This window comes from Musa acuminata, chromosome BXJ2-5 (genome assembly GCF_036884655.1).
Source record: "Musa acuminata AAA Group cultivar baxijiao chromosome BXJ2-5, Cavendish_Baxijiao_AAA, whole genome shotgun sequence".
In the NCBI taxonomy this organism is placed as follows: Eukaryota; Viridiplantae; Streptophyta; class Magnoliopsida; order Zingiberales; family Musaceae; genus Musa; species Musa acuminata.
In genome coordinates, this window is record NC_088342.1 from 39,533,531 (window position 1) to 39,546,154 (window position 12,624).

The window sequence follows — 12,624 nt, forward strand, 5'->3', positions numbered from 1 at the left end:
CATATAGTAATCAAAGTCAATTACCAGTATGCTAGCATTCAAAATATAATATTCGACTCATTATAATACCCTCGAAGGTTAGCTTAGGGCTAATTATAGATTATCCTTGTAATTAGCTATCATTATCAATCTGATCTCGACATTTTCAAAAGTTATATTAAGATCTTTATACTTACAAAAATAAAATATTTAAACCAATTTCTCTTCATGATTAACTCTTCTGATGAAAATACTATACATGTTCAATAGAAATCAAAGTGAGACAAAGTCAACATGTACTCAGTGGTAAACCTTACGGTATTTCTATCAACAAATAAAGTTATATTAAGTTGACGATGCTAGAAGAAATAAAATTAAAATGTTTCACCTTCATAAGTATAGTGATCTCAATATAACTTTTAAAAATTACATGGATAATCTATAATTAGTCAGTTACCCTACATCGAAAATGATTTAATTATTAATATATATAATATTAGTAATTTAGGTTTAATTATTTTTAAGCAATGATTTAAGCCTAATTAGTCAAAGAACTATAAAATGTGGGCACTATAACCCTGAATATACATAGAGACCCAAAACTTATAACTCTTTGATTCCTATAACGTGTTGGATTTGGCTTCCATGATTTTGCTACTCCTACCCGCCGTGAAGTTTCTGAGTTCTTTTCGAATAGGAACAAGTAGACCAGAAGGCTTCCAACTTCGGCCTCTCTCTCTCTCTGTCTCTAAATTGTATGGTGATGACGAGATGTGTCACTTCTCATGCTTGACTGTCAAAGAGATGAGGAGGTCCAGCCGTAGCTGCTTGGCTACTTCTTGTTGCAGCACCGAGCCATCCCTTCGCTCAGAGCTTTGGCGACCATGGTCTGATCTCCCCATCGACATCATGATGGAAATCGCAGAGCGTCTTCTCCCCAACGCCACCAACTTGGCTCGATTCTCAGCCGTCTGCCGCTCGTGGTGGTCGATCGTGAAGGAAGAAACTTCTCTGGCACGTCAATTCCCTTGGCTGATGCTCGCAGAGGAGGAGATCGACTTCCCCTCCTCCTCGGGAAGCAACATTTGTCGTCGCTTCTATAGCTGTTCCAAGAAGAGAATCTACGAGCTCCCCGTGCTCCAATGTCAAGGAAGATTCTGTTGTGGCTCCTACGCCGGTTGGATCGCGACGGTCGGCAAAGACTCCAAGGATGCATCTCGTGAACATCTTTACTGGAGGCGGCGTAGAGCTGCCTTCGCTCTACGCCTTCGGTACATCCTTCCGTCAATGTTGCAACCGGTCACCAGAGCGCAAGCGTTCTCTTTTTGTAACCAAGGTTTGCCTGTCGTCAAGCCCCTCCGCTTGTCGGGACTGCCTCGTGGTGGCGTTCTACGGCATCGGATGTAAGCTGGGTATTGCAAAGGTTGGCGACGATCAATGGACTACAGTAAGCTGCAATTGGTGTCCCTACTTGGATGCCTCGTTCTACAAAGGCCAATTCTACGTGGTCAACTGGAAAGGGGACGTGGTGGTGTTGGATGTGTCTCGGCCGCAGGTGCATTTCATATCGACCAAACCGAAGCAACTCATGACCGACTACACCCATCGGAAAATATACCTGGTGGAATCATCGGGCGATCTACTGTACGTGGTGCGGGTGTTTAGGTATTCGCCAAAGCCGACATACAACACAAAGAGCTTCGTTGTCTACAAGCTGAGCGTTTCCAACGGCGAGTTGCAGCAGGTGAATAGCCTAGGAGAGGGCGGTCGCTGTTCTTGGGCCTCAACAACTCGATATCGGTGGAGGCATCAAAGCTGGTGGGATGCCAAAAGGACTCAATTTACTTCACCGATGACCTAAGCGAGTTCAAGAGTTGCTGCGCACCGGGAAGCGGACGTGACACGGGGATCTATAGCATGGTGGATGGTTGCATCACCCCACACTATGATGGGGTCTCACTCTCCCGAGTCTCGCCGCCGCTATGGGTGCCGATCCACCATTTATTTTCACCCAGCATATAGTCGCCTTCGTTTTCTTTATACATTCGTATACAAATGGTTTAGTCTAATAGAAGATTAGTTAATTCGAATTATTTTTTTTATGTTCACGTTGATAAGATTAATTTAAATAGTAAAGATAAAGATTTAGATTAATATAAATAGATGAGAGTGAATAAATTTGTTAGACTATGATGGATTTTTTATTACTTAAAATATTTTTTAATCTATCTTAGTTTTGAGAAGGTAAGATTCCTATAAATTTTTGTAAAATAATCATTTTTCTTTATGCATGATGTTGATAATTTTTCTTTGTGCATGATGCTCTTCTTTTTTTTTGTAAGATAATAATTATTACAATATTCTCTAATTGTGTATGATGTTACATGGTAACCCTAAAACATTAATTGAACCCGAAGCTGAGTTCACTATAAATCTAAAGTGATTCGGTTCAATCCTTTTTCTTTTCACATCTTCGAAATGTAATTTGTTTCCATCAACTCTCATCTTGAAAGTATTCATCTACAATATAAGTATGATCATTTTTTTCATTTGATAAGAAATATATGATATCACCCGTTATGAGTGGAGACTTGTTGTTCATCCAAAATGTTATATATTTTCTCTTTTCTTCTCTTATATTTATAAGATGGGAAAGACATTATACGTTATAGAGGTGATAAGGTAGAAGGTTGGATACTTGGGAAGTGAGATAGAGTATTATCTTTGTAAGGTGCCAAATCTTCAATATTGATAACTTTGAGTAAAATTAAGATTTTTCTTATGATTTTGTAAGGATAACTTTGAGTAAAAGTAACTTTGGAAGGTAAGTTCATAGGCATTGGAGTTGATTTTTCTTATGATTTTGTACGGATAAGAGATTTTGGCATGAAGCTTTTTCATGGTTCCTTGCGAATATCTCTTGGGTTGGACTCATTGTTACCATGTCGCTCTCCTTGAGTTCTTGTGAACATTTACAATACACTTATATAATTTATTGCTTAAATAAATCATTTTATAAATTTTGGTATATAGGTCGTGGTGGTGATTAGCAAAGGATTTAGTCGTCCACTAAGTCTAGCTTATGGAGGAATAGGAATAAAATCAATAGGTTTTTGAAGTTGATGTCTAGTGACAACCTCAAAATGGGTTAAGATAAGTAGACCTATTGACAAAACTATTATGCAAACTCAACTAAGGGAGTACTAAGTCTTAAGTGGACACATGATCACTAATAAAACAATGTAAAATATGACCTAGACTCCTATTAACCATTTCAGTTTGTCCATCTATTTGAGTGTGACTTATTGAAGAGAACTGTAACTTTGTGTTTAAGATTTTTCAAAATAACTTATGAATTTAATATCTCTATCAGAAACAATGGTCCTCGGTAGATCGTGTAACCTAACAACTTATTTTATGAATAACTTGGTTACATGTGAAGCATGTAGTTTTATTACATGGTATAAAGTGTCTCATTTTGTTAAATCGATCCACCATAACAAAAATGGAATCATGACCACTTGTGGTTTGTAGTAACCTAAGGACAAAATTCATACTAAGGTCCTCCCAAAGAGTATGAGATACAAGCAAAGGTGTATATATTCATGTGTTATGTCTCCATCTTTTAGCTAGTTGATGATAGGTATGACAGTAAGATATGATTCGAGCTACATCTCCCCTGAGACTAAGCCAAAAGAATCTATCCTGACAATGACTTTTTCTTGACCAAAATGACCTGCAGCATCTCCAACATGCATTTCCTAAATAATGAAATATCTAAGAGAACCATTGGGAATACACAAATGAACACCCTTAAATAAGAATTCGTCATGGATGGTAAAGCGTGTGTTGTCTAATCTTGATTCTTCTAATAATGTTTTATAGGTCTTTTCAAAATTAGGACAAGAATAGACTCATCTTGTATGTGTTCAAATCTAATTACTTCACTGGTGATAGAGTGCAAGATAAGTGTCATTCAACTAAGTACATCAGTAACTTTGTTCTCAACTGTTGGTTAGTGTTTAGGGATAAATATATATTCTTAGAGGAACTCAATCTATTTAATGTGTCAGGACCCTAATTTTCTTTGCAATTGAATATATCATAGGTTTTGGTGATACGAAAATAGGATGAGTTTATTTGGCAATAAGTAATGTTGTTAATATCTTAAGGCTTGGACAACTCCTTATCATCGAATATTTTTATCAAGTCTCATTTATTTTTTTGCTAAAAAATATTATAAAATGTCCTTATTAACTTAACACTCCACCTATTCCTATCCCTTACGCATCACAAGCAACCTTAATTGACTACCAAAAAATTTGGAAGTCACAAAATAGGTGGTTGTGTTATTCTTTCTTTTATCTTATACTAAGATTGTAAAGGCACTAAGATTGTAAGAAAAAATATAAACTAAAATACAAACTAAATTTATAGCGGTTTGATCGTCTTGACCTATATCCACTCTCAATCTCTCCTTCGTCGAGACCATTAGCTTTCACTACTAATTTTCTTTTCAATGGGAGAAGATCAACTACCCTTGTTATAACTCTTTCTTCTTTTCACATACTTAAAGAAAACCTTCACATCTCTCGTTTACAAAAGATTTCACTCCTCCCTTTGTAGACTTCTAAGACTAAGGAGGAAGAGACTCAACACTTTAAGAGAGTTTACAATACTTTTATCCTCATGAATTTTTTTTTTCTTTCTTCTCTTTTTCTTGTTATCCTAAGCAAAAATGAGTGGGGTATTTATAGGTCCAAAATGATTTTAGAAATAGAGCCAAAAATTCAAATCCTCGGGTTTTCGGGGTACTAGCAATACCACTGCTTGCCACCCTATGCACTAGTGGTACCATTACCTGACACTGAGCGGTACCACCGTTGACCTTAACGATACCACTATTGAGTTTTTCAGAAAAGTGATAGTCATAGGTGCCCTATAAGTCAATCACGTGAGTGATGACACGTGTGACTTGACAGACTAATGTGCTGTATACCCTTCCATATGATGGATGTAGCTGGTCTCATAGCTACTAATGTGGGATACTAAGGATACAATGCAGGTGCTCATTGGAGAATGAGTTCACTGATTGATCCGCTCACGGAATGTTGGATGGTTGATGATGCCTTATTATCAGACAACGATTTTGTCGTCTTAGTGGTATATCTGATCTTTAGACTTTGGACTCCAAGAATATTCTGTATAAATACTTCACTCTTTGTTATCGGACTTATAGGTCTAGATGTTCCATATCTAGCACAATTGGTCATCGGGAGTGGTAGCCAACCTTACAAGTGCTATTGAAAGTCGATAGAGGATCATTCACTCTTGGTGTTATGAGAGGAATATCTCATATATTCTTACTCAAACAAATCTCTAGTTAGGGTCATTCGGATTGAGAGAGAAAGAGTTCTATAGGAGAATCCGATAAGAGCGAGACTCGAGGAGAAACCATATGAGCTTGACAGTACTATACTCGATGTACGGTCTTTGGAGTATTAGATGGATGATGGACTATATGTACACAGTAACTGAGGACAGACATGTCCAAATGGATTGGATTCCCTTGTATCGTATGGGGATTACAACGTAATGGCATAGTACGTCCGCAATCGATGAGTTAAGTGAATTATTATGAATACAATGATTTGCTGAGACAGAAAGAGTTCTGATAGGTATGACTCACGGCCAGCTTGATATTAGGCTTAGAGGATCATACACATATGATAGACATTGCGATGAGTAGAGGTTCAAATATAAGATATTCACCGGAGCCCTTATCTTATTGGATATCCATTAAGCTCTTGAATTATTGGATCCTATGGATAAGAGCTAATAAGAGATTATTGGGTAGAGACCCACTAATCTAAGAGGCTTGAGTAGTTGGATGGAGATCCAATATCCAATATTGTAGGATTCATTAGGGTTAAGTTGATAGGGGGCCTCTATAAATTGGAACCAAAGACCCATAAGCTAGAGGTTATTTCTTGTTGTCTCCTCCTATTCTCCTCTCTCTCTCTCTCCTCCTTATACTGCAGCCCCTATTTGGGGCGTGTAGACAACAAGAAGAGGCAGCTCTTTCTTGATTGCGTGGTGCGCATGAGGAAGAGTTTTGGGCAGTGATTTGAGGAGCATCTTCGTAGCCCCTACCATGTGGATCATTGTTAGAGAGGAGGACAGTTGACATCCTTCATCCTCTCCCATAGATCTATAGGTTTTCAGGGATATACAATCTCCCTAGGTAATTCTCTTACGCGTAGTTTTTTGGTTTCGCAGGTTTTTGCGCATCAATTTTTGCACGACGATGAAACCTTCTTTTTTAGGGGAATTATGGGATTATGTTTTTTTGTTCTTCTACTTCACATATGATGTCGCCCTATATTTCCTAACAAAAAGTATATTTCATACTTTTCAACTCACAAGCGATTCCACCACTTGGCCTGGCAATGCCATCGCTTGGCCCAACTTCAGGTCACTGAATTAGCCTTTTAATATGCCTAATTCAACCCTGATTCAAGCCAAATGGTCCCATAATCAAATTAGCATGGTTACACCCAAAACTAACTCAATTAAAACTTAAACTATTTCGATCAAGACATAAACGATTACAAACATGAATCCTATGTTGTTCGACATGTTATTAGTTCATTCGGTGCTTTGTCCGAACTTTTGGTGCATCATTCTTATTAAAAAAATCTAGGGGTAATATCACATATGTAGCAAAAGAACAGAAAACAAAAAACCCAAATTTTTTAAAAAGGTGTTTGTCGTCATATGAAAGTTGGTGCATAAAAATCCGTAAAACTTAAATCCATATGTGAGATAGTGTTTTTACCTAGGGAGATCGTATATCCCTGAACTCTTACAAATCTGTGGGATTGGATGAAGGAGTTCAAGCGCCCTCCTCTCTAGCGGTGATCCACACAATAGGGCTACGACGACGCTCCTCAAATCATTGCCCAAATATCCACACATGCTATCTAAGGATGAGAAAGAGAGGAAAGAATATGAGGTAGCAACCAGGAAGCCCTAGCCTATGTGCATCTGGTTCTCTCTTATTTATAGAGGCCCCTAGTTAACTTAACCATAATGGATCATACTATATTAGGTATTTGATCTCTATTCAATTCCCAAAGCCTCTTAGATTAGTGGGGTCTCTACCTAATAATCTTTTATTAGCTCTTATTAAATCTCACCAATGGGATCCAATAATTTAGGAGCTTATTGGATATCCACTAATATAGGGGCTCCGGTGGATATCTCATATCTGAGCCTCTACTCGTTGCAATGCCTACCATATGTGTTTGACCCTCTAGGCCTAATATCGAGCTGGCCGTAAGTCATATATGTTAGAACTTCTTCTAGCTCAGTGAATTATTATCCCTATAATAATTCATTCGACTCATTGATTGTGGACGTACTAAGCCACTACGTCATAGTCCCCAGACGATATAGGGGAATCCAATTGTTTATACCTATATGTCATTAGTTATCATATACCTATAGTTTCTCATCCATCTAATATCCCAAAGACCATATACCAAGCATGGTGTTGTTAGGCCCATACTATTTCTCCTCGAGTCTCGCTCTAATCGGATTCTCCTAGAGAACTCTTTCTCTCTCAATCCGAATGACATTGGCCAAGAATTTGTTTGAGCAAGAACACATAGGATATTTCTTTCATAATGATCCTTTATCGACACTCAATAGCCATCGTAAGGTTGGCTACCACTCTCAATGACTGACTATATTAGATATGAAACTTCCAAATCTATAAGTCTAGTATCAAAGAGTGGAGTACTCTTACAAAACATCATTGGTGTCTTAAGTTTAAGGATCAGGTGCATTACTGGGATAACAAAATTACTGTCTGATAATGAGGTATCATCAACCATCTAACATTTCATAAACGGATCAATCAGTGAACTCATTCTCCAATGAGCACTTGCACCATATCCCTAGTATCCCCACATAAGCGACTATAAGATCACTCACCTCCATCATATGGATGGGTATATACTACACCAGTCTGTTCGATTATCTTGATATCCCTCTCGAGTAACCTATGACTACGATTATTTAGGATTTGTGTTTAAAAATGAATTAGTCTCATTATCGTGATTTCATCACAATCCGATTCCTATTGCACAGATCCATGGACATCACAATATATATGCAACAAGCAATATAAAGTGAGAGAATGCCATAATAATAATAAGTAAAAAGATTGTGTGTTATGTCACACGTGTCATCACTCACGTGATTGGCTTGTAGGGCACCTATGACTAGTAGTCCTCTTCTTCGGTGTATTGTCCGATCTATCGACATGTTAACCTCCCGCAACATCTAATCTTCTTAGTGCAATACCTGATCCTTCTGGCCCGATGCTTAAACTCATAGCACAAAGTCCATCTTCTAGCACATTGACTAATCCTCCAGATCGATGTCTAATCTCTAACATGATCCATTCTTACCCAACGTTTGATTCTCCTACTTCAATCGATTTGCCTTTCTATGATCAAAGTTAGTCCTATGTCACTCAAACGCTCATTAGATCATAACTTTATCAATTGATTTCATCATCAAAATTTGAGATTCAAAAAAGTTTATCATTCTTCATGCAATTTGTAATAGGGATCATAATGGTGCTGAAGGAGTAAATGAACCTATCATAATAGATAGGTAGGCTATGAAATCTCATAACTTCATGAATGTTTGTAGGGATAGGCCAATCTTTGATATCTTTAACCTTTTCAGAGTTAGCCACAACTCCCTCAAAAGAGACAATATAGTCAAAAAAAAAAAAAAAAGCATAAGATTATAAAAATAAACATTTCTTCAAATTGATATAGAATGTTTTCTTTTTAAAGTATAGAATGTTCTCTAAAATTGACGAAGGTGAAGGAGATATTCATCCTTAGCTTTGCTTTAGATGAGAATATCATCAAAATAGATGATAAGAAAATGATGAAAATATGAAGTACTTATGTCATGACGCTCATAAATGTGTTAGGTACATTTGAAAGGCAGAAAGGTATGACTAATTATTCATATAAACCAATCTTTTGGTTTAAAGACTATTTTCTACTCATCTCCTTAATGAATATAATTTTGATTATAACCATTCCTTAGATCAATTTTAGAGAAGTATTTTGATCCCGCCATCATGTCCAACATGTCATCAAGTCTAGGTATGAGAACCCTATACTTTAATTATAATTTTATTAATGGTTTGACTATTTACACACATTCTCTAACTACCATCCATATTAAGTATAAATAGTCAGGATAGCTAAGGACTTAAGCTTTCTCTAATAAAACCTTTATGCAGGAGTTCATCCATTTATCTTTTTAGCTCAATAAATTCTATGACATTCATCCTATAATGTGGCAAGTTTCGAAGAGCTAACCTAGGAACAGAGTTAATAACATATTGAATGACTCTAAGAGGGGATAATTCATTAGGCAATTCCTCATGTGTGACATGTTTGAATTCTTTAAGAATCTTATCAACTTCCTAGGAATGGTCTTAGGACCCTTCAAGTGATGATCTTTGTATTTTCTTAGTTACAAGAGCATAAATTATTACCTCTTGTTAGCTTTCATGTTCAAAATTTTTTTTGTTTAACACATGTAGGGTTTTATCCTTTTGTGACATTTGTGAGCTGTTATTAATCTTATTTGACTTACATGGGTCTAATATAATCTTCTTTCCCTTAAGCTTAAATACATAAGTGTTGGTGTGATAAAAATGAATCACATCCATGCCTAAGAAATATAGTCATCCTAGAAGCATATGAGCAACTTTCATACAAATGATATCATACCAAACATATCCTTGATAAATTATAAATTTAATGGGAACTAGACAATACTGGTTAACAGGGATAGCGACTTTATTTACCCATGCTACCTCCTTATAGAGTTAATGGTATGTTTCAAGTTTTAATTTTATTCTTTTTAGGACTCATGTGGATATGACATTTGTACTACTAATTGATTAACTTCCAACTTTAATATAGGTATGAAAAATATTGGTTCATCTTCAATCCTTCTCTACCTTGGGTGTGGTTAAGATATGTCTCATGGCAGCAAGAGTTTCATCAACATTTTCATTAGCTAAATGGTCTTCATCACTAGCAACTTCTTTAGAGATGTGATTCATCTTTGAGTATTTCATTATTTTCAAGGTCATTTCTTATGTTAAGGGCTCTTGATGGTTATTGATGTTCAAAGTGTCATATCTTGTGGTAATTAAAGCAACGAGCTAAGTTGTTGCTTTGTCTCAAAGGTTTACTAATTATCTTTCCTATGTTATCTCAGGGACGTTTAATGGTTGAATCACTAAATCGATTTTGAGTTGAGATAGTATTGAAAATTTTAGAAAGCTTATCATTTTCACTGACCCTTTGTGGGATAAGCTCTTTCACTTAGAACCAAACTTCCTAGGGATATGAACCTTACAATATTGCTTATACACCAAGGTTTTATTATATATATGTCCCTGAGAGTCAATACCATGTGTGGTTAACTCTTTCATAATTTTAGCTTTTAGTTCGGTACAAAATAATTGTTAGTCATAGGTACCCTATAAGCTAATCACGTGAGTGATGACACATGTGACTTGACATACAGTCTTTTTACTTATTATTATATTTTGATATTTTATCACTTTCTATTATATATTATATGAATATATTGTGATCTCCATGGATCTGTGCAATATGAATCGGATCGTAATGAAATCACGATAATAAGATCGATCCACATTTAAACACAGATCCTAAATAATCTCGATCATAGGTTACTCGAGAGGGATACCGAGATAACCGGACAAACTGATGTACTGTATACCCGTACATATAATGGAGGTGGTTGGTCTCATAGTTGCTCATGTGGGGACACTAGGGATACAATGCAAGTGCTCATTGAAGAATGAGTTTACTGATTGATCCGCTTCATGGAATGCTGGATGGTTAATAATGCTTTATTATCAGACAGCGATTTCGTAGTTCTAGTTGTGTATTTGGTCCTTAAACTTGAGACACTAAGGATATCCTGTATAAGTATTCTACTCTTTGATACCGGACTTATAAGTCTGAAGATTTTAATCTAGTACAGTTGGTCATCGAGAGTGGTTGCCAACCTTACGAGGGCTATTGAGTATCGATAGATGATCATCCGCTCTTGGTGTCATGAGAGGAATATCCCATATGTTCTTACTTAGACAAATCCCCAACTAGGGTCATTTGGATTGAGAGAGAAAGAGTTCTCCGGGAGAATCCGATTATAATGAGATTCGAGTAGAAACTATATGAGCCTGCCAGTACCATGTCTGGTATACGATCTCTAGAATATTAGATAGATAATGGACTATAGATATATAGTAACTAAGGACAGGCAAGTCCATTGGATTGGATTCCCCTGTATCGTCTGGGGATTGCGACGTAGTGGCCTAGTACGTCCGTAGTTGATGAGTCAAGTGAATTATTATAGAGATAATAATTCACTGAGCCAGAAGAAGTTTTAACAGGTATGACTCACAATCATCTCGATATTGGGCATAGAGAGTCACACACATATGGTAGGCATTGCAACGAGTAGATGTTCGAATATGAGATATCTGTTGGAGCCCTTATCTTATTGGATATCCAATAAACCCTTGAACTATTGGATCCTATGAATGAGATCCAATAAGAGCCAATGAGAGATTATTGGATAAAGATCCACTAATCTAAGAGGCTTAGATAGTTAGATGGAGATATAATACTTAATATTGGTAGCATCTATTATGGTTAAATTGATAGGGGACCTATATAAATAGGAAGGAACCAAAGACTCATAAGCTAGAAGTTTTTTGGTTGCTATCTCTTATTCTCCTCTCCCCTTCTCCTCCTTAGATAGCAGGCTTAGAGATTTGAGGAGCATCATCGCAGCCCTATTGTGTGGATCAACACTAGATAGGAGGACGCTTGACCTTCTTCATCCTCTCCTACAGATCTGTAAAAATTCAAGGATATACAATCTCCCTAGGAAACATAATATTTCATATACACAGTTTTCGGTTTTACGGATTTTGCAAACTAATCTTCGCACTACAACGAACATAATTTATGAAAAAATTGAGATTTTTTTTTTGTTCTTCCGGTATGCATGTGATGTCATCCCTAGATTTCCTTATAGTGGTATCAGAGTCAGGTTGTTCGCATGATAGATTAGTTTTGAACTGCATGTATTATGTTCTAGATGAGCTTTTGACGTCAAAATCATTGATGCAATAGTGAGAAAGGGCACCAACTATTGCTGCCCTAGCAGCGTTGCCACTGCGTGCGGGCACTTGCGGCTGGTGGGCTATTGCAGCGATGGCCACTACGCTCATAAGCAGGGCGAGCCACTTGCGGGCACTACACATGTTTTACTCAACACATTTATGATCATATTAACATTTGTAGGATAATAGTTTTTAAGAAAATAAAATAATCTCCTTTGTCTCATATTAAATTTTTTTTATATAAAAAAATATTTTAAGATTTTATAATGAATAAATATTTTAAATATTTATCCATACGTAATATCTCTAGATTATTAACACAATCATAATTTAAGCTAATTGAAGATCATGTGTAGGATATCTTTTTCTTA

At 36.5% G+C, this 12,624-nt stretch overlaps 1 protein-coding gene across 1 annotated transcript; it reads left to right on the plus strand.

The window, feature by feature from the left end:
• The first annotated feature begins 750 nt into the window (after positions 1-750).
• LOC135611571 (putative F-box protein At4g17565) lies at positions 751-1,840 on the plus strand. The gene is made up of 2 exons (XM_065107206.1): positions 751-1,250; positions 1,333-1,840. The coding sequence occupies exons 1-2, from the start codon at positions 751-753 to the stop codon at positions 1,838-1,840; spliced, it is 1,008 nt and encodes a 335-aa protein (XP_064963278.1).
• The last annotated feature ends 10,784 nt before the right edge of the window (positions 1,841-12,624 follow it).

Bases quoted from the DNA above. Each gene is read 5' to 3' on its own strand.
- LOC135611571 (XM_065107206.1), top strand. From the start codon at position 751: ATGTGTCACTTCTCATGCTTGACTGTCAAAGAGATGAGGAGGTCCAGC. The intron at 1,251-1,332 runs GTACATCCTTCC...CCTGTCGTCAAG, and splicing joins GCCTTCGCTCTACGCCTTCG to CCCCTCCGCTTGTCGGGACT.